This window comes from Tamandua tetradactyla, chromosome 3, assembly GCF_023851605.1.
Source record: "Tamandua tetradactyla isolate mTamTet1 chromosome 3, mTamTet1.pri, whole genome shotgun sequence".
NCBI lineage: Eukaryota > Metazoa > Chordata > Mammalia > Pilosa > Myrmecophagidae > Tamandua > Tamandua tetradactyla.
In genome coordinates, this window is record NC_135329.1 from 216,100,883 (window position 1) to 216,127,786 (window position 26,904).

The following is a 26,904-nucleotide window of genomic DNA, read 5'->3' on the forward strand; positions in this document are numbered from 1 at the left end:
GCCCTGCAGCTGGGGCTCCCCAAGGACCCCGTTCTCTGGGGCTCCGGGGCCTCCCCACCTTTTCCTCCCCCATAGGGGGAGTGAGCAGAGTGCTGGGCACGGACTTGGCTCTCTCCTGTCCACCAGCACTGCCCGCTTCTCCTGGGTGCAGAGGCCACTGGGCGGCCACCACCCTGCTGCCCCTCCAGGTGCCCACCCCACGGGCCACCTCTGTGGCTTTGGTCCCTGCCTGCTTCCTTGGGGCCCCACACTGTCCCACGCCTGCCATATAGGATGGGAGACACATTGGATGTAACCCACCTGCTCCTTCAGGCTCAGCCCGGGAATCGGTCACTGGGGAAAGGGTCACGGTGCCCCTCCCGCCACGCCCGGGCTGGTCAGCGGGGCAGCCCCCAGGAGCTCTGAGACTCAGCAGGCCGACTGCCCCAAGGCTTCGGGGCCCCCTTCTCCCCGCCTGCCCCCATGCCGGCTGCTGCTCTGGCTGTGGCCTCCTCGGCTTTCTGGGGGGAAAGCCTTCCCCTTCTCTCCGTGAACATGCCCGGGTCTGGTCCGCTGAGGGAACTGAGCGTCCCCAAGTCCTCTCCCCTCAGCTTGGGGCCTCTGTGGGGCAGCCCTTGGGGAGGGTCAGCAGTTCCTGCCTCCTCCATCAGCTGGGCACTGCCGCCGCGTGGCCAGCAGTCAGGGAGTGACCAGGGCCTCGGGGCCAAGAACCGCTTGGCAGGAGCCCATGCGGCCTCTCGGATGGCTGCCACCCCTCGCTGTGTCCATGCGCAAGTGTCCGCAGGCCAGTGTTGGGGGCCGGGGCCGGGGCCAGGCCTCAGAACCCAATGGAGTCGTTACAGGAAGGGGAAGCAGACTGGCTTCAGTGCTGCCTTGTGAGATGTCCGTGCACAGGGGTTGCTGGGTTGCGGTGGGGTAGGCGGGGGCCCAGGGACACCCCCGCCCAGGCATGGCCGGCAAGCAGGCGCGGGCAGGCCCTGGCTGTAGGCTCTGATGCCTGACAGCCTAAGTCACTGGGAAAGGGGTCACCCTTGGGTGATCTCCCCCACATCTGGGACTGAAGATGGGAACCCACTGGGAATGAGCCCCACTGCTTGGGTGGGGTGGCCTTGGGCCACAGCAGGCCGCAGCTGCTCTGAGGGACAGAGCTGGTGTCAGGGGCCGGATCTGCTGGCTCCCTACATGCCTGGTCCCACAGGAGCTTGACAGGACAGGTCTGCATGTCCTGTGCTGCCCACTCACAGAATATGGGGGCTGCGAGGGCTTTACAAGCAGCACCCCGGCGCTGGCCGGCCACCCTCAGAGGCTGCGTCCAGGCCCGACCCTGGGCTTTTACTGAAATGCTTTCACTGGACAAGGTGTGGGCTCACAGAACAACCCCGCATCAACACGGGGTTCCGGGGCCCACCCCATGCACCTTTTTGGTGGGTGTGGAACTGACGAAGGATCGTTAAAACAGTGCTGTTACCTACAGCGCCGAGTGTACGGGAAGTGCTGTCTCCCCACTGTTAACACCTCGTGTTGGTGCCTTAGGTTTGCTCTAACCCATGAAAGGACGTTCTGGTCTCTGCAGCCCACCGTCTGTGGTGGGGGCACCGCGCAGCACAGCCCCATGTGGGGCCCTTCCGCCTCCATCCTTGCAGCCTGTGGCCTGCAGCTTCGCCCTCACCCACATCCACTGGACCACACTTGCCCCAGGCGTTTCCCGCCTTTCCCGCCAGCCTGCAGAGGCATCTGGACGAGCTCAGCATCAACTCCCTGTCCCCCAAGACACTGGATTTTAACTCTTCCTCTCACCTTGCATTTTCCAGAGCGACAGCTGCAGGCCAAGCCCACCGAGCGATGCGCTTACCCCCAGGAGCCCATCATCTCACATCCCGACTGCTCCTTCCCCGGGTGCCCGTCTCCTGGCCGCCCCACCGCAAGCGCGAACCGGCTGCTGGGCCAGCCTGTGCTGCCAGCAGATTCTCCACCATCACCACTGCCTCCCGCCCCTCCGCCTGACTCAGGAGGGGAGAGCCCACGAGGGAGTGGGGTCCGCAGCCTGCAGGCTTCATGTCCACCTTGGGTCGCAAAGGGCTGCCATGGCTGCCAGTGGGGTTGGGCTCACCAGAGGTGAAGGGGCTGGCCCAACTTAAATGCTGACTTCTCTGTTTTCTCCACTCTGGGAGGTTTCCTGCAACCTGAATTTTTTAAATCAGCATGGTGGGACTCTGGACCCTTCCAGAAGTAGCTGGAGCTCCACTTTCCTTATCCTGAACATGGGGTGCTGCCTCCAGGGGGTTCACCCCACAGGCAGGCGAGAGGCAGCGAGAGGGTGTGTCTGAGGGTTGCTGTGAGCCACCCAGAAATCGGCAAGTCACAAGCTGGGGTGACGGGCACAGGACAGCGACACTCCACTGAACCCCGTTACTCCGATCCTGGGGAACAGCAAGGGGACAGTGACATCCTGCTGAAGCCCCGAGTCTGCCCTCCAGGTCTCCTGTCCCCCAGCCCCAGGTGCCTCCCTGACTGCCCTGCCACGGTGCTGCCCAGCCGCAAGCCTGGACCCTGGACCCTGCTGTGTCACCCGGGGGCTCAGGACGGCAGGGAGACTGCTGCACAGGGGATCCGTGGACCCCACCTGCTGACTCAGGCATGTACCCATCAACTCCACTCCCAAGACTGACCTTAAATTAAACTTCCTAAGAGGCTCACTGTTGACAAGGAGGGATTAAGAGATTAAAGAATAATAAAGCCCTTAGATCAAGATGTTCTTGATACTGCCAGTGCCTGGAGGGGACACGGGACGGTGTGCCAGGCAGCACCCATCAGGGCAGGGCCCTGGCTGCCTCTCCAGGGAGAGGGCTCTTGCCAAGCCTTCCCCTCTTCTTCTAGCTAGGAGCCAAGAGGTTTTGCTAAACCTCTGACAGCTCCACTGCGCAAGGTGGAGAGACCCAGACCAGAACTGAAGGCAAAGAAGGAACAGGGTCTGCCCATCGGTGAGAGGTAGCCTTGACTACCCGAGACGTGTTGGTGTGGGGTGACTTGCAACCCCTGACCTGTCAGCAAGGGGCAACTCATGATCCCAGGCTCATCCGCTAGGGCGACCTGTGACCCCCGGGCCCCTCAGCGTGGGAGATCCGTGACCCCTGACTTGTCAGCAACGGTGACCCGCAACCCTGGGCGCGTCAGCGAGGGTCACGAACCTCGTTCCCCAGCAGGGCAGAGACACAGGCTTCGGAGGCATCGCAGATGGCTGTCAGGTCATGGCCTCCTTCGAGCGCCAGGACGACCCGGCCGCCAGCCAGGCCCATCAGCTGCTTCGTCAGGTACCCGAAACCTGCAGCGGAAACAGGACATGCACATGGGGCCGAGGAGGCCGTGGAGCCAGCGTCCAGCAGGGCATCACAGCCTGCGAGATGTGCCACATCCGGCATGGCAGAAGCCAGCGCTCATCTCAACAAACGCATCTCAGAGTTTGCTTCTGGAGTTCGTTTGCAATCTGTGTGAGAATTAGTATGGTTTCAATGCTTTGGAGTTCGAATGCAACAAATAATCTCATTTGGGGGCTGGGTTGGGGAGCCGAGCAAGCAGGCCTCAGTTCTCACAGCCACGTGCCTCCTGCCCGTCCGCTCCCCAGAGGGAGCCCAGGCCACCTGGTGCGCTCCGTGTGTGCACATGCCCATGCTTTGCACACGAGAGAGCACGCACATGTGTGCGTACACACACCCATCAACTACTTCCCTCAAGACGACCAGCGACACGCCGCTGGTGCCCACCACGGAGTCCGCGCACCCTGGACTGGCTGCAGTCAGCACCATGGGGTCTCCATGGCATCCACCCACCCAACCACAGCAGAAGTGGGCTGGTGGAAGTTGGGGATAACACACGCACGCCCGTCTGTTAAGAGTGTGCCGCCCGTCAGGGGCCAGGTGGCAGGAGTGTGCTGGGGGGTTGTGACACCAGGCCTGCTTCTGTGGTGGGAAGGGACACTTCAGCAAAGCTCAGAGCAGGGCAGCAGTGGACGCTGGGCCTGGGCTCCTGGGCAGCATGCTTATTCTGGGAGAGAAGCACGGCCACTGCCCGATGCTAGGCTGAGGGAACCCTGCTCTCGCGTTCTCTCCCCAGGTTAGGGGCTTGCCCCCTCTACCTGCGTGGGTGACACAGACTGAGCAGCCAGGGCGCGCGTCTCCCTGCATCTGCTCAGCTGCCAGCCCTCCGCTGTGTTCTGCAGCCAGAGCTGCTGTCTCTCAGGGGAACGACTGAGGGGACGTTCCTTCTGTCCTCTGGGGAGACCTGAACTGAGCACACGTGACCTTTAAAGCCAGCAGTTCCAGGGTGCCTCGGCAGCGGGCCCACCTGACTTACACTTGGCGGAGAGGGTGTAGCCCCCGAGAGGCGTGGGGTGACCCTCCACGGCGTCGAAGCCTGATGACACCAGCACGACCTCCGGAGCGAACTCACGGGCAACCGGCATGACCACGACCCTGCAGGGCAGGAGGGGGGCAGTCAGTGTGGGCGGGGCCATGGAGCTGCCCAGGGGTGACAGCTCCTGTCCCTGCCTCCTGATCGAGGTCCCCGGCTGAGAGCAGACACGGTGGGCTAGATGCAGTATGGCTTGTTGTCCATACGAAATCTACCATTTGATCACGGCCGACTCAGGTATCCCAAAAGCCCTGACCTGAAAGCCCGGTGACAGCCGCAGCCACAGGTACTTCTTACACCTGCTGACTGGGGCACAGGTGTTCCCCAGTGCACTGACCAGGGATGCTCCCCTTCCAATCCGAGCAGCCCCCAGGCGACGTTCTGCTGGCCATGACTGCCAATGGCCGTGGGGAGGAGCACTGGGGGCCGGGAAGGCCAGGCTCCCCTGCAGAGCCATGGCGGGGGCCCACCCCAGAGGGCCTGGATTCCCACAGGCAGAGGGCACACCCTCAGGGCGGTTACAAAGGAAGGCTTGTAACGAATTAAAAAGAACAGTTTACGTCTGTTGTGAGCACAGGCAACACGAGAGACAGACAAATGTTTGCAAAGGATGCGAAACCAAAGCTGTGCGGAAGACAAGTCCAGCTCCTGGGCCGGTGGTGGGACCTGGCCGGGGCTCTCTCCAGGCGTTTAGGGTTGTCAAAGGGCAAAGAAAAGAGCACACTTAAGGCGGAATCGACTGGAGTAAGGAACAGGTTACAACAACATCCACACCAGGTGGGCCGCACAGTGGTAACTGCACAGGTCAGGGGGCAGGGAGAAGGCTCTACTTGAAAAGCGGAGAAAACGCTTTAGCACAAAGCAGACCCAGCGTCTACTCTTGAGCTGTCATACCAGCGTGCCCTATAAAATACACGCTTCTGGGATGTAACCTGAATCTATTCGAAAACACCTGGGTGTGAAGCAGTCTCGTCTGTAATTTAAGCCTGATTTGGTGGGTGGGACTTCCAGTGCCTCCCCTGCCCGTGGGAGGAAGAGCCCTGTGGGCGGGTGGGGGCAAGGGGGCCAGGGATAGGGTGCAGCCCCCACAGCCTGAAGGGAGGTGGGGGTGCAGCTGCATGAAGCGCGGGTCACGAAGTCCCTGCGAGCTGCACCCTGACCCTCAGCCAGCCAGGAAGCCTTGGCCCGCTCCGCTAAACCCGGATGCCTGCCGGGGCCGCCCTGCTCTGGCTACCTGCAGTTCCAGGCCCAGTGAGGCCCCGGGGGGTCCCGCCACGCCTGAGACAGCCGAACCTCTTTCCAGGCTGCAGGGCCTGGGAGCTGCAGCGGGAGCTGCAGCCTGTCATCCCGCTGCCGTCCTGTCGCGAAGTTCACCATTTAAGTCGGCAGAATAAGCTGTGACTGGGCCAGACACACCAGAAGTGCTCAAAGCTGGATGCTCGGGCTCCAGGCTGCAGTCCTGCCGAGCGCTCTCAGGTGGCGAACCCCAGAAAGCCCGAGCACTCTGCTGACCCCTGGAGAGGCCGCAGGGGCAGTTCCTGCCCAGAGACAGCACTCCACTAGAAGGAGGTGGTGCAGTGCTGCGCGTGGCTAACGCTCACGAAGCCGCCCCAAGGGCACGCGGACCTGGCACTGCCTCATGCAGCCGGGGAGAGGAACTGTAATGGGCAGTTTGGGCCTCGGGGGCCAACAGCTAGGGTCTAAGGGACACAGCATGTGGCTCTAGGCCGGGGCTCAGCCAGTGTTTTCTGTAAAGGGCCAGAGAATAAATACTCAGGGCTTGGCAGGTTGCTGAAGCTCCTGTCAACGCCACTCACCTTGGCTGCAAAGGTGACAGAGTGCAGTCAGGTGTGCCAGGCTGCGTGCAGCGAGCCTTGCTTTACTAAGCCGGGTGGGGGACCTGGACGTGGTCCGTGGGCCGGAGTTCCGACTCCTGCGCTAGACCTTCTGATATTCTACAACCATCACCTGCCCATGGGCCAGCGCTCCCTCATGCCTCTGGACTACGCAGCACAGCTCCACCTCACTCCCCACGCACAAGGCACCGGGCACCGCGCGCTGGGCGGCATCTGTGTCTGAGCTGCTGCAGGGCTGGGAGCGGGAATTCTTCTCAGTCAGGAGGAGAGCACGTCCGAGGCCGGGCACTGTCGGTACACGCTGGTCCGGGCCCTGGGGACACACGCACTGGGGCCTCTCTTGGGCACCTGGGAGGCTCGCAGGGGACCCAGGGCGTCTGGTTGACCAGCTGGAGGGTCCCAGCCGCAGCCGCTCTCCAGTGAGGCTGCTACGTGCCGATTTCAATGACACTCTTGTTGCATAAACTCCTCTGGGCAGAATAACGTGGTTTCGGACACGTGTTTGTTAAGATTTTAAAGCCAAGACATTTTTTCAGTGAAAACCACAGGCGTTTTGTGTGGACACGATCTCATTCACAAAGAACCGGGGCAGCTGGTCCGAAGCTGGGGCATGTGCTGGATTTTACTTCTCAGCTCTGAAGTATTGCTGAGCTATTTCATTTCTAATCCCTTCCAGAAGAGAGAAAATGTCAAAATCGTCCTTTACAGGAAATGAGGGCCGCCCTGGTCTCCGTGTGGCATGGGACACTGCTGAAGCCAGCGGAAGCCTATGCCAAGGTTGACCCAGGGCTGGGGCGCAGGAGACGGCGGTCGGGACAGCAGTGACGCGCAGGCACTTGCTTTTCACTTTCCTGGGCTGGAAGCCCTCCTGGGGGTGCAACTGCACCTCCCTCCAAGGGCTCAGTGTCTTCACCTGTAAAACGCGGGGCTGAGCGAGGGAACAAGCTCCACTCTGCAGAACACAGGGTGTGGTGACAGAGCCACTTAGCAGATGTCACAAAGAAAATGGGGACTTATATTCTCTAGAAGTAAATACTTTTAATAATTAACTTTGTCTTCAAAAATAACATCTAAATATTTGCTGTGGGCCTTTTCTCAAATCATCACTTGAAGGTGCAGATCCCTCCGAAGTGAGCTCTGCCTTCTGCAGGGCATCCCAGGGGCAGAGAGGGGTGGGTCACGGCTCCCGGCAGCGCATCAGCCCAGGCTGGAGGTGGCAGAAGTGGGTGAGGGGTTGGGCAGCTGTTGAGGGAAGGCATGGGGGGGGCCTCATAGGGCGTCCCAGCCCTGGGGAGGCCACCTCCAGGTTGCACGACCCAGCCTGGCTTGGAGGTAGGCCCAGCGGCTGGTGGCATCTCTGAAGGGGTCCTCTGTGAAGCCGCGGTATGCTGCAAGCTTCATTTCTGGGGCCCCCTTGGGGACACTCCTGATACCAGCACGAGCTGCCAGGCCTGTCCTCGGCCCTGTCCATGGAACCTGGCAAATCTGCACTGGCCGTCTGGGACATGTGGTCATGTTCCCACCTCAGGCTTCCCCGAGGGAAAAGCTGGGCTGGGCTTCTGGGATGGGGCAAAGCCAGAATAACAGATGACCGGGAATTTGGGCTCAATTTCCTGACTTCTAGAGCCATTGCTTGTTCACAAGGCAACCCCTTGCCCAGCTGTTCGGTGGGAAAAGACGATGTCAGGCCATATTATGGCATCTGTGGCTGGCAGAATCAGTTTTTAAAAATCTTATTTAAAATAAACTATCTTATAGCATCAGATTATAGGGAATGGATCAAACATGTATCTCCAAAACCCACAACTGAATCTAAATGCAGGAATTTATTCAACAGTTTGTTCTGACATCTGGAAAGAAATGACCTTTCAATTTGGCCCCAAACAAAACTAGCAAGCCACAGGTAATGTGGGGCCTGGAGCACACGCAGCTGGCACAGCCAAGGAGCCTGAGGGAGCTGTGGCTGCCAAGGCACCTGGGGATGGGGGCCACCCTCAGCCCCAGTCAGGACCTGCCACGCCTGTGTCCTGGCTGCCTTTCTGGTCTCCGAGTGCCCAGGGGCACCGTCCACAGAAAACACTCCAAAAACAACTCGCTGATTCGTTTTTGGAGGGCTGCTTTGTGCCCTGTGGGCACCCTCAGTGCTCTTCCTTCTTCACTGTGAGTGGATCGTGGGGCCTTGCAGCTAAGCCCAGCAGCACAGGTGCGGCAGGAGCTGGACTCCGGCGAGGGCTTTCACCAGGTGGTGCCCAGTGGCAGAGCCACCTCACAGGAGGCCATGACCACACGGTCTGAGCGCTAGCACTCTGATAGCCCACAGCTCCTTCTGTTACATGCCAAGGAGCTTCAGGCTTGAGAGCACGGCAGAGAGCACGTGACTGGCCTGTGACCTGGAACTACCACGCACTGGGCACTGAGCTCTGCTGTGGGGGTCCTGTCCCGCCTTCTCCTGAGAGCCTCCGAAACCCACCCACTTCCATCAGGCTACCGGGCGGTGGCTGGAGCCACGGTGAGCTCTGGGACCAAATGCTCGGCCTGCCTGCCTCAGCAGCAATGCTGGCTAAAACTCCTGCCCACCCACCCTCCGGCCCAGGCACGGCCCCTGGGAGGGCACTCGGCAGGCTGCCAAGTGGCAACAACTGGAGCCAGTCAACTCCCATTTCCCTCCTTAGGAACCCCCTCTACCTGCTCCTCTGCATGCTGCACCCTCTGGCCCAACCCTCGCCAGACGGGTCTTCTCGAGACTCGCCATGGAGAGACCGGGTCCCTAGTGGCTGTGCTCTTTGCAGACTGGGCGGGGCCTGCTCCCGGGCTGCTGCCTGTGCCCCTGCGCCTGGCATCCTGGCACTCTGTGCCACTGCCGCTGCTGGATGTGGGCCTGGCTGCCAGCTTCTCTTGCCCTGGAGTGCCCACCCCCTCAAGCAGCCCTCCTCCTGCTGTGTGGGGCCACTCTGTCTTCTCTCCATCACAGATGCTCTGACCTTGCGAGTGTCCCCAGGTCAGATAGAGTTGGAGGCGGGGGGACCCCTAGCATCTGCCCAGGCAAAGCTCTTTCACTGAGAGGTTCAAGGTCAGGTCCTCTAATGCTGCCCACTGCCGCAGCCAGCGCCCCTGCGACCTCCCCTTTCCTGCTCTCCTGCCCAGCGGCATGGGTGCTGGCAGGTGCCTCCTTTCTTCAGGCCTCAGTCCCGCTGGTGAGCAAGGGCTCTCGGCTGCCTCACCCCCAGCCTGCTGTGTCCTGGAGCCTGGTGGACGCACATCCCAGCCTGTGCTGACTGTTCTCCGGACGAGCGCTGGGTTTACCCTCTCAGCCCCTTAGGCACTGCCCAGGGCAGGCACAGCTAATGCGCAGTAAGTACGATGAGGTTTCCAGCAAGTTTTCAGCTTTTATGCTCCGCTGCTAAAATCCAACACAAGTCTTCAAATGAATTTCCATATTTCATATATTTGGAACCCTTAAGAGAAAGAGATGCCTTTTGAAAATTAGATCTGATACTTTCAAATTTGGATCAAATACCCCTACAACAGTGAATCCTTAAAAAAGTACAAAAAACTGTGGAAGCAAGAAAAGCTAAAGGATGCCACAGATTCCCCTCAGGTTTGAAGGGTTTGGGGAAAGGGAAATTCAGCTGCCCAGATGCTCAATTTAAATGCAAATGTCAATCCATTCAGAGATTAAAGTTGTCATTTTAGTACAGCCAGTTTCATAGACATCTCTTATAAAGTTTATACCATCACACTTAAATCTGAATTACAATTTAAAGGTAAAAAAGCAACCTCAGTTTCATTTTCATTCCTGCTCACAGTAAGACAGTCTTGGCCAAGACACAGCAGGTAACTGAGAGGTTAAAACTGTGCCTGTGTCCCCTGCTCGGCTCCCCCCTGCCCCGGGCTCCCCTGCAGACTTCCAAGTCCACGCCTGGCACAGGGACTGGTTTGAGTTAAGGTCCCTTTTCTGTTTCACCTCTCCAGGCCTGAGGAGAAAGTGCTGCTGCTGGATTTCATTAGGGACAATTCTCTTCCCTTCGCTCCATCTTCGGCCTGGCCCCCACCCCCAGAATGCAAGGGGCAGGCCAAGGGTCAGGATAACAAGGTGCCGCCTTCAGCGTGCGCCGTCTCAAGGGCCCCCCAAAAGGGGAAGAGGCACACAGGGGAGCGGAAAAGGAACCCATGACCCTGCTCCCCCCGTGATGCCCAGAGAACCATAAACTGTAAACTTCAAAGTGCTATTTTACATTAAAATCAATAAAGACAACCCTGAAAGAATTTCCCTTTTCAAAGAAGCTGTTCAAGCTTTAAGAAGTCCGCTTGATAAGGTATCATCATGTACACGCTCAGCAGGAGATTAAAACAACATTTCGAAAGCAACTCTGAAGAGAGGGCTCCTCCTGAAGGGCTGCCCTGTGGGATCCGCGGGCACCCAGGCGCCTCACATGCCATTCACTCCTCCCGTGCCCGCCCCTCCCTGCCCCTGCCCGTGTCCTGCCCCTGGTACTGCCCCCGCCCAGCCCCCGCCCTGCCCATGACACTCTAGACTTGAGATGCTGGGCACTTTTAACCTGGGACCCCAGAATCTAAGGCACAATCAGGGACTTGCCCAATTACAGGCGGATCAGTGCACAAAAGGAGTGAGAACCATCTCCTGAATGAATGGCACCACCTTTAAAAACAGTTTGCACCAGGATCCCCCGCATCCAGTCCCTCAAGGCTGTGGGTGGCACTGACAATGCCTTAAGAAGAAGTTAACTGGCTAGCACCTGCCCCTCGGGGGCTGGAAGGACACTCTCAGAGACATCTGGGGTACTGACACAGCAGTGCTCGTGGGGAAGCGGCCCTGTAACTGTGCAGCAGCCATTTCCGGTTGTTTGCATCCACCTGGGAAAGCCCTTCCCCTTGCATTAGGAGGGCAGTTGTCAAAATTACATCATATCAATCAAAAGTAAGGAGAGATAGAATCAAACCTACAGATCAGAAGAGAAAGTGACTCAGGCAAACAATGTACATCCTCTACTGAGTTGATCAACTGTTCATGTAGATAACTTCACGGCTTGGACAACTGGCATTCTGTCTGGACTTGATCAAATGGTGCCCACCGCTTCATGAGGAAGACGGACTTATTTTATCGACAGTTGAACCGGTCCAAGGGAAGGACCAGGGCCCTGTTTTAATTTTTTTTCTGGGTGCATGGTTCAGGAGTCGAACCCGGGTCTCCCACATGAAAGGCGAGCGTCTACCACTGGACCCCCGTGCATCCAGGACACGACTTTTGAGATGAGCAAACAGGGCCAGGGGCTGACTCACCAGGTCCCCAGGAGTTAAGTGGCAGAGTCGGAATCAAAAACAGGAGATGTCCTTTTGTGAAACCTCAGCCATGTATGCACAGACACATGCACACCCACACGTACACACACATTCACACAGAGAAAAATGTGTGCCTTCACAGGCACATGTATGCACACACACACATGAACACATGTGTACGCACACCTGCAAAGGGGCACATGCCCATGTACACGTGAGTGCACACTCCTCCACAGGCATGAAAGCAGAAATGCAAACACAGGCACACATAGACACGCACAGACATGAGCACACGCCCCTGTAGGAAGATTCGTCTGTGCACGCCCACCTGTACACGTTTACTTTCTATTTAGATAAACAGGACCCCAGGGTCATGAGGTCAGAAAAAAAGGAAGAGACTTAAAAAACCCTGGAAACTTGTGTGTCTCCTGCTCACAGCCACAGCTGTTTCTGACTGAGGCTGCAGGCCTGCAGCTGAGCCATTTAGGTGGGCCCCTTCTCATGGCTACCCTCCTGCGGGGGCCGCAGGGTCTGCAGGGCCGTCCCAAGAGCCACCCCAGCCCAGGCAGGAGGTGGCTGCCACTGCACAGCCACCATTGCAAAGCCACCACTGCCGCCACCACTGCACAGCCACACTGCACAGCTGCTACTGCTGCCACCACTGCACAGCTGTCACTGCACAGCCAACACTGCATAGCCAACACTGCACAGCTGTCACTGCACAGCTGTCACTGCACAGCCACCCCTGCTGCTACCCTATTGAGTGCCCAGTTTTGATTGCAGGAATGAATTCATTCCACCCTAGTTCTAAGTAGAAATAGCCATTTGATGACAAAAGACAACATTTAAAGTAATAAACTTCTAGCTATATTTTGACAGAGCTGGAGTAATGCAGAGGAAGTACCATGAATGGGTGTCAGCTGCCAGTGGTGTTAATAAATCAAAGAGAAATATTTACTGCTGTTTTACATTATCCCATAAAGGGTTTGTGGAAGAAAAGGATGAAATTATGAAAACTTAACTAGTTTTGCATTCATCTCTCATTAACAGTGCATCCTGACGCCTTCCACAAAGCCTGCTCTCCATCATCTTCACCCTGCCAGGACCTGCCTCTCCCTCACCTCCACCATGCCAGGACCTGGCGGGGTACTGAGCGCAGGAGAAGGAGTGTTCTAAGACCAGAAGCTGCGAAGTGGGACCCCACAGCTCTGGTTCTGGCCCTGAAGGGTCAACCGAGGGACAGCTTCGTGAAGGGCCCTGGCCGGAGACACGTGTAGTAAGGAAAACGGGGCAAGAGGAGAAAGGGACAGGGAGCTGGGGACCTGGGGGTGGGCCCCTGGCGCGGGTGCCCAGCCCCCAGGGCTCTTACCTGAAGGCGCTCAGGTACTCAGCGTCCCCCATGGGGGGGTCGAGGCCGCCGGTGAACGCCATGTTGACGTTGAAGCCCACACCGGGCCCCGTGCCGACCTGCGGCCGGAAGAGAAAGGCTGTCACCAGGGCCCTGGCCACGCCTCAGGGTGGGGAGGAGGGACTGCAGCGTGCCAGGCCATCCCTGACGGACATCAACCGCGGAGTGTGCACAAATGACCCTGGACCTGGCGGCTGGGGGCACCTCCTTTTCCCTCTGTCAGACGTAGGGGGCCCGGTGGGTCTCTCAGGCGGAGTATTTATCTGTCACAAACTAACGTCAGGCAATCAGGTTTGGGTCCCTTTTCTTCCAAAAACGTCTGCAAATGATCCTGGCATTTCTACCTTCTGCCAAAGAAAGAAGCCAGGGGCAGACTGTTCCCTTGAGGGAGGGGCCACGGTGGCCTCTCTGTTTGCAGCAGGAGCCCCCGTGCTGGGGAGCGGCCCCACAGTGCCTTCCCTGGAGGGTGAGGCTGCCCGTGAGGGCCCTTTCACAGATGCTCCAGTTTCCCTAGATGACGTCCAGAAATGGTCGCCCACCTCTCACTCACATCACACATGAATGAAGCGCGTGTGCTGGCCGGACGGGATCCAGGCCCCACCCTGCCTGAGGTGGCTGCCGGGGCCCAGGGGGCAGGGGGATTCCCTCGTCCCAGCGTGGCCCCAGGAGCTGCTCCAAGCCTTCCCTGCCCCCAAGGCTGCACACGGATAGGCTGGTGTGCTAGGGGACCAGAGGCCTAGGGAGGGACCCCAGGTGCCTTCTTACCTCGTCAGGGGCCCCGCTGCCCGGGAAGAAGTTCCCGTCGTCGTAGCGGTGCAGTGAGACGTAGAGGACATTGGGGTCACTGTAGAAAGCCTGCTGTGTTCCATTCCCGTGGTGCACGTCCTACAGGGGCAAAGAGAGTGGCCTCGTGCCAGGGCAGGGCACGCTTGCAGGAGGGTGGCACCTGCGGCCAGGCCCCTGAGCCACAGCGCAGGGTCGTAGAGGATAATGGGAAAGATCTTGGGGGTGGGGGGCACATGTCCTGAGCAGCACAGCAGGCCTGGATCCCAGCCAGGAGGACGGGGCTGCCTTTTCAGGCCAGCTGGAGGCCTGACGCCCCAGATGAAGCTGTGTGGCCCCTTCCTGTGCCTGCTGACCACTGTGGCAGGTGAGCGCTTCCCCCTCCTCTAGGATGGAGGTTATGAACAAGCCTGTCCACTCTCTGGCATGTGTCAGGGGCCAGCTGGGTCAGACATGGGGGACAGATGCCATGCGCAGGGAGTGAAGGGAGGGGGGATGCTTTACAGCCCATGGGGCCCCAGGACACCAAACTCAAACGCCAAACGCTTTTCTAACATGTAAACCCCCAGTGTTAAAAGCACTAGTGGGTGACAAATGGAGTGAACTAGGGCTTCCAGTCCTGCTGGGCTCGGAGCCACTGCGCAAAGCTGGGGCCTGCCCAGGGGCAAGCTGCCCACACACTGACGGCACGCGCCGCAGGCGAGGAGGCAGCACTATGGGCTTAGTGATTTTGGTTTCTGCATCTTTCAGATAGTTCCCAGGAACTCAAGATTTCCAACTCCCAACGTCAATGGAAGCAGCTCCATCAAGGAGCTGTGGTCAGGCAGCTGTTCGCGGGACGGACGGGCTCTGGTCCCCGCCCCACACTCACCCAGTCCACTATGAGGACCTTGCTGACGCTCAGCCTCTGCTGCAGCAGCCTGGCCGCGATGGCCACGGAGTTGAAGTAGCAGAAGCCCCTGTAGGGGTGGGGAGAAAAGGGGTGACACGGGGCTTCACTAGCGTTCACACGACTTGCAAGAGGACCAGCTAAGGGAGTCTAAGATCTGAAGAGGATTCTGCTGAAACCATGCTTTCAGGCCACGCGGTCTGGAAACCTTACCACACACCTGCGTACATACACGCCACACACATTCACACAGTACACCATACACACATACATGCAAACACACACACACACACGCACACGCACACCGTCCCCTGCTTGGAGACTTCCAATACTCCTATTTTAATCATTTACTGCTCATCTTTCCATATTCGAAGATGCATCATGAGTCAGTGGTAAAACTGCTGTTCTTAGAGTCTCATTCAAAAGAGTGATAAAGTAAGCTAAGAAACTGACTTAAGCAAAAAAAAAAAAAACCTTCTAAATCTAAACTCCCTCTGCCTGACTTACATGGCAGTCGTGGCACCCGGGCTGCGTGGGCTTAAGAGCTCTGGCTGGCAACCCGCCAGCACAGACATCAGGACCCGCCACGACCCACCTGGTACAACTCATCACAACAGGGGAGAACAGAGGGACGGCCACGGAAATGCCCCCTCTGCACTGCATGCGGGGTCCCTGCAAGTTTCTCATTTAGAAGATGCAACAACTTAGAGTGTGATTAGAAATATCCAGAGAAGGGAAACAAAACTCCATGCCTAAGACAGGTAGCATGTTTGGGTCTGGGGGCAGCTGTGCACCTGAGGCTGCAGGCCCCAGAGCTTACTGTTGGGGACCCTTCCTCCCGAAGGGGAGCCCTTTCCCAAACAAACCCCCCTCCTGTTACAACGGCAGAGGGCTCCTGCTTGCCTGGCGCTAAGGAGGACCTCTCCCAGGGTCTGGCCTGTGGTTCCCACTTCTCCTGGGAAGAGCTCTCGGTGCTCCTGCTGGCTTGTCCGTCTGTCCCACTGCCACTCACTCCTCAAGGCACAGCCCAAGGCCACCCCCTCCCAACGAGCCGCCCCGGGGCTCCCACAGCTACAGCACAGCCTCTTTTGCAGCCGTGGTGGCTTCCTTAGAGATGCTCCTTCCGTGCCTTGGGGGGCCTACCCAAGGCCCTGGCAGTGAGGGGCCCGAGACAGCCACATTCGCCAGAGTCCCCCATGCAGAGCCAGCGGCACCCAGATGTCAGGAGCAGCAGCCAGAGGGCTGGCTGGGGTGGGCCGGCTGGGTGACCCTGCCTCACTGGCACCGGCCATCATGGCATGGGCTAGGCCAGCGACGAGGTGGCCCTGAGGCTGGACCTTGGCTATGCAGGAATGCTGCGCGTCATGTGAACTTAATCCTGGGGCAATTTATATGTCCCCTCCCAACCTCTGATCACAAACATGGCACTGGGCTGTTTGTCTGGGCGGACTTGTGCGGACAGTGGTGGACAGCTGGGAGTGAGCCAGGGCACGTGCACTTACATGGGCGTGCTCTCCTCGGCGTGGTGTCCAGGAGGGCGCACCACCGCGAAGCCATTCTGCAGATGACGTCGAGCAGGGGGGAGGGTGTGGGAGACAAGGGAGCACAAACAGTTTTATTACTCAAGTGGTTAAAAACAGAATCTTCAGCACTCTCAAAATCCCTGCGAGGATGCAAGTTTTGCACAGCAGACCGGCTACATGGTGTGACCCAGGAACCGTGAGAGCGCCGCAAGCCTTGCAGGCACCTGAGCCCCTTCTTCAGAGATGTCATTTGGTCAGCATGGGCTCCCGGGCAGGTGGAAAGGCCAGGAAAAGACCAAACAACCTGTGTTTGGGGATGCAGGGATGTAGGCTGGCCCAGGGCTTCCATCGGCCAGTGGCCAGTCCCCACCAAGACGCCCTCTTCATCCAGCTGAGAGTCCTGACGCAGGGGGCTGCTTGGAGACCCAGGGGGCAGCCGGAGACATGCCCACTCGGCCTCTACCAGCCGGGAAGCCTCACGCAGTAGTTCAGCACCCAGGGAGAAGGGCTGCACCCACTCCGCACCTTCCTGTACTGCCCTCAGTGTCCCTATATTTAAAAACCCGTCTCCAAACTGTGCTGTCACTGTTGTAAGAACAACGAGGTCGGGCGGCCACAGTGGCTCAGCAGGCAGCGTTCTCGCCTGCCATGCGGAAACCCGGCTTTGATTCCTGGTGCCTGCCCACGTGAAAAAAAAAAAGAACAATGAGGTCAAGGCCAGGGGCTGCTGACCAGGAACAAGTGGCCAGGGAAGCAGTGTACCAGTGTGCAGCAGCAGCCAGGTTCCGGAAGGCACTGAAGGTGTGAGCCATCTCAGGGCTCCACCCTCCCATGAATTCAACACGGCAAATGGTTTTGCTGTTTCTGCAGTGTTGGGGTACTTCTCAGTACAGCCCCAGACCCCAGGGGCTCCCACGACACTTGCAGGGGGTCTGTTCTCAAAACCACCCAGCATGTTATTAGCCTTTTTCACCGTACTGACCTCTGTACCACTGGCGCAAAGGCAGTGGTGGGTAAAGCTGCAGGCGGGGGCGGGGCAAGGTAACGGCCCTGAGGGACTCATGTCATCCTCGGCCGTTCTCCACCATGTGTGTCCACTTACTGTGTCCTCGGTAAGGCAGTCAGCAGTGGTCTACGCGTCCTCCCACCATCCCGCGGGAAGAAACGGGAAGAACACGTAGAAGGCTGAGCTAACCTCCCCCAGGACCCTCTCTGGAGGCTGCCCGCAGAACCAGCACCTTTCCAGGGGACACCAGGGTGACTGGAAAGGCCAAACTACAGGTAACTGGGAGACACGTTGCAAAAGTTCAGAGTGAGTGTGCCACTTAAAGGGAAACAGCAGGAGTGGCTGTTGCCAGTTACAAAATCTGAGGTTTCAAGTGAAAATGAGGAGTTTGGAAACTGTGTATCTGCCCCCGAGCATGATGGCTTTTCCTGGGGCTCACGGACTGTCCCGTAGGTGGGCGGTGGAGGTGCTGAGGCCGATATTTTGATGCTGTGTGATAGAACGTGCCAGCAAGTGAAAGGGCTGTGCAGCTCACAAGAGCTGTATTTCCAAATGACCAGTGCATGAAGTTATAAAGCACACATGGGTGGAAGGGGATTCCAGGTGCAAGACAGACGAGCCCAGTGTGAAAGGAGGCAGGAAAAGTTCAGGGCTGTGTTCAGACCCACACGGCAGCAACCGGTGCCGCCCTGCGTGACCGGAGGGCAGGACCCTGCCCCGCGCCGCCTCTGCCGCCTGCACTGACCTTCAGCTCCCCCGTGGCCACCTTGAAGACCAGCTCCACCACGCAGCCCACGGCCAGGCGGGTGGCCCCTGACGAGTGCACCTCGTTCCAGACGGTGTCGCTGTCCACCTGTGGAGACCGCACCCCTGGTCAGTCGCTGCGACCTGGGCGTCACACCCTGAGGCCTCTGAGGTCCCGGGGTCCCCAGGACAGGCCACACTGGCCTTGATTTTTCTTCCTTTTAAAATAATATATACCCAAAACATGCTAAACAGGAAAAGAAAAGGGCATGAGCCAGAAACTACATGTACTGTCCTTGCCTACGTGTCACTGCTGAGACCCTCAAAGACATCAGACTTCTCTTTACTGCAGTAGCAGTTGAGGGTCTCACTAACAATTACAAAATGAAATGTAGGATGGATGAGCATCTTAGGTATGATTTTACTTTGTGCTGAATGGAATCAGACTCTCCAAATACTCGCAGGAGTAGAACAGGAACACGGGTGGGAAGGGACAAGGGTCAGCAGTCCTTCAGAAAGTGGGGGTGTGCCCCTCCCCACGACAGCACCCTGGGGGCTGGCGAGTTTGTGTGTCTGCCTTACCACATTGGGCAAAAGAGGGTTTGACGCTAATATGCTGAGCAGTTTTTGTTTGCATGTTGATTCGTTTCTTTTTTTATTTTGGCCAAAGAGATTTAAAAATAATAACGAAGCCCTGGTTAACGTGGACGAGGACACCAGGAGCTTTGGCGGCCAGTGCAGGGTCATCAGGAGTCTCCTGGTGTCCTGGGGCCGGGGCCATAGCGAAGGGCCAAGACGGAGGCTGGGTCCAGCGTGGTTCCCAAAGCACATCCCACCCCAAAGACGCCGTGTGGCAGCTGTGCCCCTGGGCAGATGCCCCTGGGGCTCCTGCCTCTTCTCGGGGTGCCCGCAGCCTGGCTGAGGTTCTGAGGCGTTCCGCCAAGGCGGGCTCATTCTACTTCAACACAGTGCTCCCCCCTTCCCAGGCCACGGAGGGGGCCGCGAGGGACTGGGCCCCACACCCCCTGCCCCGCATGTCCAAGCATGCATGCCTCTGTACACCCCTCAGGACAAACACACCCCTGTTCTCACACAGGGGGACGAGTTTCCTTAAAAGCCGTCCTGATGCGTCATCTCCCAACTGAGAGACCTTAAGCAAGTCTGTGAGGGGCTGAGCCCTTCCCTGAACAGTGTGACCCACACGGTTATTTCCGTGGACCAGGGTGCAATTTTCTGTAAAGAGCTTCCAAATGTCAGGAGACTCTCCCCTCCCCTACTCTCTGCAGGAATATCTGACTTTCTGAAACTGGCGTCTACTCTAAGGAGTGGATGCTATCAGCCACTGGAGAAGCCATGTAAACAGAGGCACCGTGGGCCAGGAAGGAAACAGTTTATGTCACAAATTATTACAGTCCGGGTCACTTCTGCTGGGAGATGTGACCCCTCAACCCTGTGGTGAGTGCGGGCGTGGAGAGCCCCTGCGGGGACTGGGTGAGCCTGGGCCTGGGGCAGGTGCCCCCAGTGCCCCGCAAGGGTTGGAGAGGTTTGGACAGAACCACTCAGAGGAAGTTTCTTTCCAAAACGCAGTGACGTGGGTCTGAAGACTGAGCAGCTGGAGCAGGGTGGACGCGTGGAGCTGTTGGGGCCTCTGTGGGGGGCGCTCAGGCCTCAGGGTGGCACCACCCGGGGACCAGCCACACCACTCACCTGGGAGCCCAAGGTTCAGAGGACCCTGCTGCCTGCAGCTGTTAGAGCGAGGATGGACCACAGCCTGCCACCATCCCCAGACACCCTAAAACGACCTCCCAGCTGCTGGCCACTGGCATGGGTGGGGTGGGAGAGGTGGCTTCCAGAGACGGCCCTGGGCAGCCTGGCATGGAGTGGCTGGCAAGCTGAGCACAGCCCGGGGGCACAGGGGCGAGCAGGAGGAGAGACGAGGGGCACCTGGGCAGGCAACAGAGTAGTGGGTGGGCATGAAGCTGCAGCACCGGCTCCTCACCAGCTGGAAACTTGTAGTGACGAGGTGAGGGAAAAGAAGGTAAAAACCATTGAAAAGCCCTACTGAGTGCAGTTAAGGAGCCATGTCAGCCTTGCAGCTTAAATACTAACCCAAAGCACCTTCCAGGAAAGGCTGTGGGGTGCCCTGGCCTGGACCCTGGCTGAGCTATCTAGTGAGCCCTCCTGACACCCTGGGGCCGTTTCATGGGAGGGGGGCGCCTTTTGCCCTCACTTCTGCCTTCTGGTCACAGGCCCAGTGGGAAGCAGCTGGGAGAAAACACATCTGGGGTCTGGGGACAGCAGACCCGCAGGCCCCCTTGCACCGAGCTGGGGTCGGTGAGTGCCCTGCAGCTGGTGTCCTCCCTGCCTGACCTGAGGCTGCAGCCTGCTGGGCCTCAGAGCTGGGTGCGTGCAGGGCTGCCCAGGCCTCCCAAGCTAGAAATTCTCTGTGAACGCAGGCCGGCTGCAGTGCCACACAAACCCAAACCTGTTCAAGTCTGCCCAAAGACTGACCTTGAATTAAGAGACTATATAGCCTATCTGCAGAACAAAATAAGATAAGTCAAGGAGGGTCTGGCAGTTGTTCGAATAAAGGCCACTTATTCTCTATCTAATGGGATAATTTTCAAAGCAGTGATTTCTGTAAAGACTCAGGAAGAACACAATTTTGTTTCATTTCCACAACAGAATCCAGACCTGCTTCAGCCTGCTTCTGTAATGTGCACGCGGCCGCTGCTGGGCAGTGTTGGACGCCACGGCCTGCCTGTGCCCGTCCCTGCCTGGCCGCTCGCCCGGGGACGGGTCCTCACTGCGGCAGCTGAGTGCAGAGGCAGGTCCGTGCTGTCCAGCGGGAGAAGGCCCTCCTCACTGCCGGGAGACCTGGCTCGGGCACTCTGCAGGAGGGCAGAGGCCACCAGAAGGCTTCTCTGCAGCCCACGGCAGGGAAGCCATGATTGCGATGCCACACCCCCGAGCTGTGAAGCCCGCAAGGTCCAGCCAGTGACTAAATGCTCCCGTGGCCATAAACCTCATGCTCTCTGTGCTGAGTTTCACCCACAGCTTCCAGCTGCAACGTGGAAACAGCCCACTTGAGGGGAAGGGCAGGTCATGGAGACCAACGGGCGGCCTCGTTTCTCATGGCGAGCTGCCGCCTCTGGGCCCAAGTGGTGCCTGTGAGGCGACCTGCCCCAAGGAAAGGGGCACAAGTTCCAGTGATCACGATGGGCTTGGCTCTCACACGGGCTTTGAGGCAACACATGTGCAGCTGCAGGGCGGCCCCCCTGCCCCCGACCCCGTACAGAAAACACCTGGAAGCAATGATCCATTCTGCAAAGCAAGGCAGCGATTTCTGAGGCCACTGGGCCTCGGAGAACAAACAGAACATTATTTAGGAGTTAAGGAAATACTTACTCCGACGCCACCACAAGGGAGCCTGACAAACACGGATGTGAGAGAACCTGCGGGCAGGAGGAGAGCAGTCAGAGGGCGGCCCACCCGGAGCCCCACCCAGCCAGGCAGGAGCCTGCGCACGCCGCCTGGTCCCTGGATGCTCCCACCAGAGAAGAGGCATGTGCCACGCACAGAGCACACCTGTGGCCTGTGTGTGCAAGTGATTCCCGAGTACAACTGTCCCTTGCCAAGTATGACTGCCCCCTCTCACAAACCAGTGTGAGCCCACTGCAGGGTCTTGGCCAGCAGGGCCTGTGGGGGTCTTTCACTCCCCAGAGAGCAGGCAGAGGAAAGGGAGGCACCTCAGAGAGGAGGGACAGCCACCGTGGGACCTCAGGCCTGTGCTGGCACTCTGCATGGGACAACTAAACGTCCACAGGCACTTACTGGGCTCCTCACGGGGCCTCTCCTGCAGCTCCCCAAACCTGTTCTATGTTGTGGGGTCTCCAGCAGCCCCTCTAACTACAAACAAGGAGCAGGAATGTAGGATCAAATATCTGCGGTGAGGCCTGGGCACCAGCAGCTCTGGGGTGCGTCACTCATGCCACCCTCTGGCCCTGTTCACACCCGTTAAGCTCTCGGACTGCACGGCTGCCAGGAAACCACGGCAGGCTGAGGCCAGTCCTGGCCATGAGGTCCCAGCATCACAGCTTCCTCGGTGCAATCCCAGTGTTGGCTGAACAAGGCAACAGGCCTGCGACCCGTCAGGAGGGAGGAGGCCCCGACTCTGCCTCCTCTGGCTCCCAGGTGCAGCCAGGGTAGATCTGCATGGTGGGGTCCCGCCTGCTCCTGTAACACATAGGCTGCTGATGAACTCACTGCTCTAGCAACTTCCTTAACTCAGCCTGGGCCTTTCTGGATCTGGCCAGGCTGTGTCCACTGCCTGACCTGGAACCCCAGCTCCTGGCTGAGGGTGTGGGGCTGGTGGTCTGGTCTGCTTTGGCCTCCACTGCCTGCTGGCTGGTGGGTGACATTGGTGAGTGTGCTGGTTTGGAAGGATGTGTCCCCCCTAGAAAAGCCATATTTTATTCAAAATCCCATTTCATAAAGATAGAATAACCCCTATTCAATATTCTATGTAATGAGATAATCTCCCTGGAAATGTAACCCAATCAAGAGTGGTTGTTCAACTGGATTAGGTGACAACATGTCTCCACCCATGTGGGTGGGTCTTGACTGGTTTCTTGAGCCCTATAAGAGAAACATTTCGGAGAATGAAGGAGATTCAGAGAGAGCAAAGAATGCTGCAGCACCACAAAGCAGGGAGTCCACGAACCAGGGACCTTTGGAGATGAAGAAGGAAAATGCCTCCCGGGGAGCTTCATGAAACCGGAAGCCAGAAGTTAGCAGATGATGCTGTGTTTGCCATGTGCCCTTCCAGATGAGGGAGAAACTGTGACCATGTTCGCCATGCGCCTTCTCACTTGAGAGAAACCCTGAACTTCTTCGGGCTTTTTAAACCAAGGTATCTTTCCCTGGATGCCTTAGATTGGACGTTTCTATAGACCTGTTTTAACGGACATTTTCTCGGACTTAGAACTGTAAACTAGCAACTTGTTAAATTCCTCCCTTAAAAAGCCATTCCGTTTCTGGAATGTTGCATTCCGGCAGCTAGCAGACTAGAGCAGTGAGGAACGGGGCGTCTTCTCTGAAGGACACTTCCGCATCCCAGGGTTTGTGGACGAGCAGCTGTGATGTCAGAGCCACAGAGGAGCCTGCCCAGGAGTGCAGGCATGGCTCTCTCAAACCACAAATGCATCCTGTGCTCCTGCAACTCCCCTGGCCAGAGCCCAGCTCCACTTCTGCAGCTTCGCCCCACTGTGGCCACCCCCTGCCCCTGCTGCCTCTGTGGTGTGCACTGCTCAGCCAGCTGCTTCCCAAGAGGCACAGGCTCCAGCCTGACCTTGCTGCAAGGCCAGGGCCCATTCGCTATGCCCTCCTTGTACCCTAATTCCTGCCCCAGCAGTGATGAGGAGGAGCAGATCTGCCGAGGGAACAAGCAGGCAGGTCACACAGGTTGGCAAGCGCAGCTGCCAAGGGAGGGTGTTTATAAGGGGGCTGGCTCTGTCTCCCCTCGCACCCCTTTTGGAGCTTCTTGGGGGGTGGGGAAAGGAGGGGTTGGGGGAGCAGGGCTGGGACAGGAAGGGTGGGTCTCCCCACACAGCTGCTCCTTGCTTTGCCCACACACCACCTGTGACAGATTCCACACATGGTTTGCTTTATTAGGGAACATTCCAGCTCCCACTGCTTTCAGACGGGCCTGTCTTCAGAGTGGCTGGACCCCAGGCAGCCAGCTGGGGCCCAAGGGGTTCATGACCAGTTCTTGCAGCAGCAGCTCTTCTGGCACGCAGGGGGACCCAGCATGTGAATGAGGACCCCGTTTCTTCTTACCCGCCCGAGCAGTGGGGACCAGACTCACCGGCGTGGTGTGGGGAACCCTAAGTGCCCTGGAGAGCCCCTGCAAACATCTTCTACCCTCTCTGCTCCTGAGTTTGAACTCGTAATCTCCTCTGAGCATCCTGCACCTTTTCCTTTTTCACTGCACGATCGTGCTCAATGGCTGTGGATCTCCTGTCCTTGAGGATATGAGCAGTGGTGCTGTGTCCACTGTGTCCTGCTGGGCTGTGCCCCTGGAGGCTCTGCTCTGCCTTGTTCTCATCTCCACTTCCTGTTGGGAGCGTTTGTCCAGTTCTGGTGACCCCAAGAAGGTCAACATGGGGGATTCATTTAGACCACTGGGGACGTCCCAGGTCACCTTCCTGTGGGTGGCTAAGTCCTTGGAGAGGTTGCGGTCTTCTGCCTGGCGAGGTGGGAGTCAACGAGAGACGGTCGCCCTCCACGGCCCTGGGAGCACAGCTGTGGTGATCCTGCACCCTCCTCTCTGCTCCTGCTGGCTGGTGCGCGGGCAGGGCCAGCACAGACGGAGGCAGGGAGCTGGGAAGGAGGCCCATCATGGGCGGCTGTCCTGGGTCCGTCCCAGGAGAGAGAGGGCAGCCGGCTGCTGGTGCCTGGAGCCTGTGCCTGTGGCGAGCAGGCCCTGCTCTCCCATGCTCACTGTGCTGTCAGAACTCTATCCCCACTACCCCACCCGAGGGGCCGTCCGCAGGAGACACCAGTTTTCTGCCCCTGGAGCTGAGGTGCACCTTGGGGAGAGCACCACGCGCCTGGCCATGCAGGGACCCTCGTGGGGCCCCCTCGGCATTGCCTGCGGGCCTTAGAGCAGGCCTGACGGGAAGCCCCGGCATGCAGAAGAGTGGTTGGGCAGTGGTTTGGGGTCTGAGTCACCTGTCAGCCTCCTGGACCTAAGCTGCTGCCCAAGGTGCCCCTGAAGCACGGCTCTCATGCCTTCGCCTGCCCAGAGGCCCCTGATCAGAACCCAGGGGCTTGCGAGGACTCTCAGGCTGACCTCACCCTCCCAGCGCTAGGCCTCACGACACAGCTGTCCTGCCTGCCGGCCCGCGCAGGTCACCACCCACAGCGGCCGAGGACATCACCGGCAGGAGCTGGGCCCTGTCTTCTCCCGAGGCTCCGAGAGGCCTCGCCGGACCCATCCTGCAGGGCGCGTGGACCTGAACCGCGTGTGGGGGAGGTCGTGAGATACCTAGAAGTTTCTTACTGTCCAGTTTCTGCCGGTTGAGGGGGTTGGTGCCATAGAGCAGCGCGTGGGCCTCCGAGTGTACGGCCTGCAGCTCCTCCAGGGTGGCCTTCCGGCCGCGGATGCACTGCAAGGGAGGGTGGTGGTCAGGGCGGTGCCTTCCCAGGACCCGCGCAGCTGCAAGGAAACGGCCCCCCAAAAGGACTGGACGAGGTGGGCCACAGGGCTGCCGCAACGACGCTTTAGTAAGTGTTAAGGAGCAGCCCCAGCCTCTGGTGCGTCAACCCTCCCTGTCCCACAGGAGACATGACGTCGAATTGCCGCTTTCCTTCTGCCTCCAGGGTCGGCCCTAGAAACCGCGGAGGCCCCAGGTGGCTGCACGCTGTGCTCACGGGTGCACCTCTGCGCAGCCCCTGGGCCCACCTGGGCTGCCCTGAAATCCGCCCCCAAAGCACCCTGAGAATCCTGGCACATCGACAGGGGGTGGGAAATTCCTCAAATCAAGCTCCTAGGCTATTTTCAGATTTTCCTAGAAACCAACATAAGGAATTCTGTCCTTCAGGCAGAAGCCACATTCAGTTAGCCCTGCACAGCGAGGCTGAGCTGGCGATCTGGGCTAGAGGCTCCCCTCCCTAAAGTGCGCTCGCGCCGGGGCAGGGGCCACAGGAGCACCCTGATGCTTCCCGCACCCCCACCTTGGGGGGTCTGGGCTGCCTGCTGTGAAGGGGTGCATGGCTGGGGTAGTCTAGGGACCCCGCCTGCACCCGGGGCTGGTCTCTGCTGCTTCGCAGTCCCCACTCACCTGCACGTCCAGAGTCTGCTGCATGTTATGCCCCTACCTGCACTCACACTCCCCAGCATCGCCCGCCCTCCACTTAAGTCCCTGGTCTAAAAACGAAAGGTGCAGTAGCATCTGCAACACCAGGAAGTGAGCCTGTAATTCTCCCCTGGTCTACCCGTGTTTCTCCGTGAGTGGTGTATGCTGAGGGCTGGGGAGGGGAAGGCCAAGAGGCAGGGGCCCTGCCGGGCAGGTGAGGGGTCTCCTCTGCAAGCGAGGCAGAGGCACACTCACCCCCAGGGCAGCTCAGGCAGTGTCCAGGCAGCCCATGTGCTGTGCCACTGTTGCCACTTGAGGCCGGTGGTGGAGTCGACCTGGGGTGTTGCTCAGCACACCAGGAGGCCTGGCCTTAGGGCCACAGGCCTCAGAGGAGGGAGGGGGTGCAGCAAGCAGTCTGACAGACCAGAAGGACCGGGCAAAGGGCAAGGTGGCTGGCTGCTGTGACTGGGAGGTGGAGCTGAGGCCTGGTGTGGACATGTGATGGGAGGGGGCATTGTGGAAGGGTCTCCAGAGGGCTGGACGGACAGCAGCCAGGCTGGGGCAGCGCAGCTCAGGAACAAGAAGGTGCCCTGTAGAGGCAGGGACCGGCTCAGGGGGAAGTGGAGGGGCCGTGTGTGCAGAGGCAGGGTCTCCACAGGAGCCGAAAGGCAGAGGAGAGGACAGCGGGCTGCGGGAGCCTGCCGGGGCCCGGCCTGACCGTCTGCACTGCTACCCTCGTATCGTCCTGCCCTGCCTGGCTCCCACGCTCACAGCGCCCACCTCCCCCTAAGCAGCAAATTCTGCCCATCTGAGCCCCCTCTCGCCTGGCACTCGTGGCCCAACAGTCTGGTGAAAGAACACACAAATGTGAGAAGGAACAGGCCGTAGGTTCAGCCCATGGGCCAAGGCCAAGCCTGGTCCCTCTGAGCTGGGGGTTCTGTCCCTGCATCTGGGTGGGTGCAGCCGCCCTGGGGAAGGAGCGGCAGTGGCTGTGCCTGCCCGTGCACTGGTGGCTGGGTTCATGACTCGTGGGTCCCTGTGCGTGCCTCTTTGGGTATCATGGGGCTGGCCCTACTGCGTGGGAACCGGGGCCCCAGGCACCCCCACCAAAAGCTAGACTGCAGGTTA

At 58.9% G+C, this 26,904-nt stretch overlaps 1 protein-coding gene across 18 annotated transcripts in view; it reads right to left on the reverse strand.

Annotated features, from left to right (window-relative positions):
* HDAC4 (histone deacetylase 4) overlaps window positions 1–26,904 on the reverse strand; it is a 410,616-nt gene that overhangs the window by 9,995 nt on the left and 373,717 nt on the right. For 16 of the 18 annotated variants that reach the window (XM_077155606.1, XM_077155607.1, XM_077155612.1 and 13 more), the window contains 9 exons: window positions 24,966–25,086; window positions 21,326–21,372; window positions 17,919–18,026; window positions 16,147–16,202; window positions 14,627–14,714; window positions 13,738–13,857; window positions 12,934–13,031; window positions 4,351–4,469; window positions 3,189–3,322 (listed from right to left, as the gene is read on the reverse strand). In XM_077155606.1, the coding sequence (XP_077011721.1) occupies window positions 3,189–3,322; window positions 4,351–4,469; window positions 12,934–13,031; window positions 13,738–13,857; window positions 14,627–14,714; window positions 16,147–16,202; window positions 17,919–18,026; window positions 21,326–21,372; window positions 24,966–25,086 (891 nt within the window). The remainder of the gene's footprint in view (window positions 1–3,188; window positions 3,323–4,350; window positions 4,470–12,933; window positions 13,032–13,737; window positions 13,858–14,626; window positions 14,715–16,146; window positions 16,203–17,918; window positions 18,027–21,325; window positions 21,373–24,965; window positions 25,087–26,904) is intronic. The other 2 variants (XM_077155603.1, XM_077155602.1) reach the window with 1 other exon arrangement.